We start from the raw sequence: 6627 nt of genomic DNA, 5'->3' as shown, positions 1-6627 counted from the left end.
TGTTCTGTCCCTGTCGGACACACACACCCAAACAGCCAGCCGAGGGTTAAATAACTTCTCCACACTCCAATCCACAGATAAAAAAACTTGGCAGCAGCTCTGTAGCTGCCTGCCAAGACTTTTACTCAGAGAACAAAAAACAATACACACATTTAGAAATTAAGTCCACAGCAAACTACTTCGCCAGAGATTCAGCTTTGTCCGTCACAGAGTCCAAATGGCCACCACCACCCTTTTATAGCCTGTGGGGTGTGGTCCAGTGACTCAGCTTAATCTCTGGCACGTCTCCTTTTCTGCTGCGCATGCTTGTCGCTCCTACGCTGGCGTGGATCCAGCCACAACTTATCTTCATCACTATCCGAAACACCTGGCTCCTGGCCAATCTCAGAAACACCTGGGTCCTGGCCAATCTCAGAACCACCTGGCTCCTGGTCAATCTCAGAACCACCTGGCTCCTGGTCAATCTCTTCTCCGTCGGGAGACACCTGAGGCATTGCCAAAGAGGAGGGTCCTGGAGAGGGAGGCCTGGCCATCTCCTCTCCTTCATGTTCGGAGCCTTCTTCCTCCGATAAGAGGGGCTCACAAGACAGAGCCACAACATATATGGACTTTTGTTGGCAGGGTGATGTCTCTACTTTTTAGTATGCTGTCTAGATTTGCCATAGCTTTCCTCCCCAGAAGCAAGCGTCTTTTAATTTCTTGGCTGCAGTCCCCATCTGTGCTGATCTTGGAGCCCAGGAAGATTCTTTAATTCCATAATAATAATTTCAAAAGCTTTCTGGATCTGAGTTCTAGACTAACATTTATTTCCATTATTTGTAGAAAGAAGACCATCTCTCATCCGAGAAAAGGGGGAATGAGCAAGCAGATAGGACATGGTGGATTACAGGTAGAAACATAGAGAAAGGAACAGCCCAGGAAAATAAATGAAGCTCAAGAATAAAAGTTCTTGGCAGGAATCTTAGAGAAAATAAGTTTCTCAGGAGCAGACAATTTCATATGGTGAAAGATCTTAGATTTAAGAATTTAGGAAAGAGTGTAAATGGCTCATTAACTATAAATAATCTGTTTTATTTGATTGTAACATTTCTCAACTTTGATTCACTTGGAAGCCTGCAAAACGATATGGAAATATATACTCCTTGTGGCTTGGACCTCACCTTGCAGTAGTGTTGTCTGGATTCAAAGCTGTGAAAGAAGGAATGACCAGTTTCCCAGAAGAATTTTCTGATCGACCAAAGTATTTACTCTTGAGTGCTTTTGGGAAAGGAAGAGGTAAATGCAAGTAGTGAGAAATTGCACTTATAACTAAATAACTACCACACTATTACAATTTATGTTGATACTATGCATAGCATGGGAAGGGGGGGGAGTAAGGTATAGTTTAAAAAAATAACCTAATGGCATAAGATAAGCAAAAGAAATATTGTTATAATCCACTTTATACCAAATTATTATACATTGTCGTTGCATTCTGTCTGGTTCATTACATTCATACATTCTTAAACATTACTTCTTTTTCACTAAACAGCCAACTCTGTTTTATGGGGCTCTCAACATCCCCATTCAACTAAAAATGTCTCAGTCTTCATTTATCTCTTTAATCCTTTCTTTTTGAGTCATCTTTAAATTTTGCCACTTTCTTCAAATTTTGCAAATTTGATTTTAACCAATTCTCCGCATGTAACCAACCCATCTAAAACCACTACTTTCATATTTGCTACCCATATATCTAATTATAAGCTTTCAGTACAAGAATTAGATTTAATTGGGATCTATTCTAAGCTAATAACATTTCTAAAATTGGAATAAAATCAGCAGGTTTAATGATCTCACCTGAAATCAAGATTACAATTTAAATATCCACATAAAATACCAATATAAATGACAAATAAAAAAGAGGAGAAAACAATTAAAAAGAAAAAAAAATAAGCCAACAGAAGTTCTTGACGGTCCTTACTCGAGCAGGAAGCGAGCAAGTCAGTGCAAGTTTTTATGAATTCATCCAATATAAAAATTTTCATGACAAATTGAATGATACATTTGATTATCCCAAAGGTGCTTTTTCATCTTTGAGTTTCCTTGCAGACATTTCATTTTCATCCAAGAAGCTTCTTCAGTTCTGACTGAATGGTAGAGGATGGAAGGATTTATATTTATATTCCTTTCAGTCACCTGGTTGTTAAATCCTTCCATCCTCACATAATCACTATGGCATTGTATAGTTGGAGGGAGGGGGGTATTTCTAAAATGAAAATTAGTTCACTTCCTAGAATTCTGCTATCCTGTGTATTTTTAAAGAAAGTAGAAGAATGTATTTCTAATTCTGAGGGTAAATATTTGTTGGTTGGTTTCCAAATGAGCAATTCTAGGTTGCATCAATATAAGGATGGCATCAAGACAATGAGAACTGACAGTAAGACAAGACAAGACAAGACAAGACAAGACAAGACAAGACAAGACAAGACAAGACAAGACAAGACAAGACAAGACAAGACAAGACAAGACAAGACAACCTTTATTGTCTTTTTTTTTTACTGTGGGCACAACAGCACACATCAAAAATGAAATTTAGTTGCCTGCTCTCAAAGTGAAACACATACATGACACACACCTAAATGTACTATGTACATCATATGTATAGACCCACACCCGTACATATATGTAGCAAATAAATATTAAATACTGTCCATTTTGAATACATAACGGAAGGAGGAAGCTTGAGAGTTCAAAAGGTTAATGCTGTATGGAATGAAACTATGGCTGAATCTCAATGTTCTGCTGCGGATACCACGGAGCGCCCTCCTCCCAGAAGGTAGCAAGGAAAACAGGTCATAAAGAGGATGTGTAGTGTCCCAGATGATCTTACGGACCCTGCTCAAGCAGCGCTTCTGTGTTATGTCCTGGATGGGAGGGAGGGAACTGCCAATGATCTTTTCAGCCATTCTCACCACTCTCTGCACCGCCTTCTTGTCTGAAACAGTATCACTTTACATCATGTTGGAGAGACCACACTTGGATCACTGCATCCAGTTTTAGAAACCACAGTACAAAAAAAGATGTTGAGATCCCGGAAAGTGTGCGGAGAAGAGCAACAAAGATGATAAAGGGTCTGGACGCTAAATTTTACGACAATAGGGGTGTCTAGCCTATTTGAAGAGAAAGATTGGGGGGCATGATAGCTGACTTCCAGTACTTGAGCAGCTGTCACAAAGAAGAGGGGATTCATTTATTCTCTAGGGCACCAGAGGGCAGGACCAGAAGTAATGGGTGAAACTCATCAAAGAGATACAACCTAGAAATAAGGATAAATATTCTGACAGTAATTAATTAATAGAATAGCTTGCCTCCTGGGATTGTGAGTGCTCCATTACTGGAGATTTTCAAGAACAGACTGTAAAACCATTTGCCTGGACTAGAAGAGCTCCATGGTCTCTTCTAGCTATGATTCTATGATTCATAGCTTGTTTTTCTGTAACTAAAAACACAATTGTATAATTAGTATTTCTCATATTGTTTTTTTTCTTTTTACCACCCTGTAATTCCTCAAGTTATTTTTATTTGTATTCATGGTAGCTGGGTTGTTCCTTTTACCAACCTGCAGCTATAGCCTGTTTTAGGAAAAGTCATGTCTTCTTAAGTTCAGGGAGACAATTTGCATTTGTTGATGAATTGAAATTTTTTCTACATTTTCTATGTTGTACTTAATCATTGGCAGAAGAACATAATAGTAACTTGATCATCAGCATTGATGATGTTGCCTAGTTTGGGTAATTAATAGCCTGCAAGAAAACACTCAAGCTCAGAGGGCACCAAGGACCTCTCATTTCAACCCTGAGCTACAAATATATTTTTTTATTGGTAACTAACTTGATTGAGCTTGGTGAATTAAAAAATAAAATTTGCCTAGACTTCTGGTTTGCCGCCGCGGCCACTTGAAGGTGAGCTCCATCTTCCACATCCGATTTCACACCACTGGGAGGCCCAGGAAAGGGTCGAAAGTTGCCCTTTAGGTACGACAAGCAAGGAGGGGACCCCTGCTTGATCACAGGAGGGCGGTAGCCCTTCCACTCAATCCGGGACAGCCCTCCAAACTGACAGACGAAAGACCGGCCATAGAAATATGGCCCGTCATAAGGCTGCAGACAGCTGAAGTCAAACTTACCACCAGGCACCTATAAAGCAGTGCGGATGAGACTGGGTGAGATCTGAACCTCTCTTCAATCCTAACTAATATTTTCTACTTGTATAAGCTGCCCAAAGTATTTTCCCCCCTGTGGAGAGAGGGAAGGGAAATTCTATTCCACCCTCTAAAAGCAGCAGCGACTGACTATCTAGGGGAGCTTAAAATGCTGAAAGAATAACCTGATTCTAACTGGATTTCTATCTTTCTAAAATTTGAGGACTAAAAGATTTCTTATTTTTATTAAAGATTTTTACTTACAAAAAAGAAGTAAAATTGGAAAAAGGATTATAAAAATTTTGGATTTAAAAAATAAATCTTAAATGGTATGGGTGACATCTTGTGGCTAAACCTAATATTACAACTTGTTATTGTCTAAAAGAGACTTGGCTTGAAGCACAGACTATAGACAAGACTTTTGCAACCTTTGCAGATATCAGCTGTGAGAAGCCCAGCTGTGTTCTATACTCAGTGACAAAATTATTTTCATTCTCTGATTGTAAAGCTTTTAATTTAACACACCACTAAGTGAACATGGATGAAGATCAGGAACAGATTCTCTTTATGTTGAAAGCAATTTATGAAACTATTCTTACAGCTTTTATCATTGTCTGCTGATGCCCACAGGAATTATTATTTCCAATGGTCACACCTGGAAACAGCAGAGACACATTGGCATCACTTCTCTGCGGAAGCTGGGCCTGGGGAAGAAAAGCATTGAGCATAAAATAGAAGAAGTTGCTCAGACATTGGTAGATGTCTTTAGACAAACAAAAGGTATGTAATTTGGGGTAATGCCTCAAGTCCCCTCTCTCGCAGGTCTGGCCCATAGCATTAACGAGGGCCCACCTCTATGAGGGATTTTTTAATCACAAGAGGTGGTCAAAACGCAACCTAAGGGGATTTTTAATCAAATTTTTAGTCCGGGTTTTAGGGGGTTCCAGGGAGAGGGGTGGGCAAACTGAAATTAATTCTCCCAGGCCAGCTGAAGGCCTCGGCGAGGTGGGCGTAGGTCCTGGGATTGGGGAGGGGGGGAGGGTCTGCCTAATAGAGGGCAATTCCATTAAGACTGTATATGGGAGGGGTAGATATGGCGGGAGCAGAGGGCCATATCACACTAGGGGAGGGTGCACCCGCTGTTTACGAGCTGTGGCGCGCTCCGGCCCCCATGGCTCTTCTTGCAACCTAGGGGGTTCAGGATCTCAGGGCCTGGGCTTTCGGCTGATGCTGTGTAACGCCAGGTCCACGGTTAATAAAGCCCCCCTCATTTATGATTTGGTATCGGAGGGGGAGGTGGACCTGGCGGGTATTACGGAGACCTGGCTGGGCCAAGAGGGGGGGTGCCCCTCGTTGAAATGTGCCCACCAGGTTACCGTGCATTTCACCAGCCGAGAGCCCAGGGTTGGGGTGGGGGGGTGGCGGTTATTATTAGGGAAGGCCTGGATCCAAGGGAGACCACTGTGCCGCAGACTGCCGGTTGTGAATCCCTAGGTGTGAAGTGGGGTCATGGGAGGCAGCAGGGCGTGCTGATTGTATACCTGGCTCCCCGCTATGTATCAGAAGCCCTACCCGAGCTACTCAGTGTGATAGCCGAGATGGCGATTGAGACCCCCAGACTGTTAGTCATGGGGGATTTCAATCTGCCATCATTAGGTGAAGCATCTGAGGTGGCTCGGGAGTTCATGGCCTCCATGACGGCCATGGACCTGACCCAATTAGTTGATGATCCTACCCACACCGGAGGACACACACTGGACTTAGTTTTTGCCTCCGGCCAGTGGCTGAGTGATCATGGTTTAGGGGAAATGGTCGTTGAGCCCCTGTCATGGTCAGATCACTCTCTCCTTCGGCTGGCCTTTCCTACCGCTATGCCCCACCGCGGGGAGGCGGAACCAGAAGTGACAAAATGGTTCCGCCCCAGGCGCCTGATGGACCCTGAGAGGTTCCAGACGGAGCTTGGGCCAATACCTGAGACCTTGACCCGCGGCTCGACTGAGGACCTGGTGGCCACCTGGAATGGTGCGGCCGTGGGGGCCCTGGACCGGGTCGTGCCTTTGCGGCCCCTCACCCGATGCCGGTCTACCTTGGCTCCTTGGTTTTCCGAGGAGCTGAGGGTGATGAAGCATCGGAAGAGATGCCTAGAGAGTAGTTGGAGGGCCACCCGCTCCGAATCCGATCGGAAATTGGTAAAGTCCCATTTCAGGACTTACCTAGTAGCGATAAGAGCGGCGAAACGCAACTGTTACTCCGCTCTTATCACGTCTGCAGGTAACCGATCTGCCGCCCTGTTTAGGGTGTCCCGCTCCCTCCTTCATCAGAGGGTCCGGGATGTCCCTTTGCAGGGTCGGGCAGAGGAATTTGGGTGTTACCTGCATGACAAAATCGATCGGATCCGGGCCGGGTTAGCCTCCGATTGGACTAGTTCAGGCGGGCCAATGGAGGCA

General features: G+C 43.7%; 1 protein-coding gene across 1 annotated transcript in view; it reads left to right on the top strand.

Annotated features, from left to right (window-relative positions):
• The window catches only part of LOC107294444 (cytochrome P450 2J5-like), a 26731-nt gene that overhangs the window by 1062 nt on the left and 19042 nt on the right, over positions 1-6627 (top strand). Inside the window, exons 2-3 of the mRNA XM_015823675.2 lie at positions 1113-1275; positions 4811-4960. Coding sequence (XP_015679161.2) covers positions 1113-1275; positions 4811-4960 — 313 coding nt within the window. The remainder of the gene's footprint in view (positions 1-1112; positions 1276-4810; positions 4961-6627) is intronic.

This window comes from Protobothrops mucrosquamatus, unplaced genomic scaffold, assembly GCF_001527695.2.
Source record: "Protobothrops mucrosquamatus isolate PMUCROS unplaced genomic scaffold, P.Mucros_1.0 scaffold1945, whole genome shotgun sequence".
In the NCBI taxonomy this organism is placed as follows: Eukaryota; Metazoa; Chordata; class Lepidosauria; order Squamata; family Viperidae; genus Protobothrops; species Protobothrops mucrosquamatus.
Note: the sequence above shows the minus strand (reverse complement) of the source record. Positions and strands in the feature narration are given on the sequence as shown.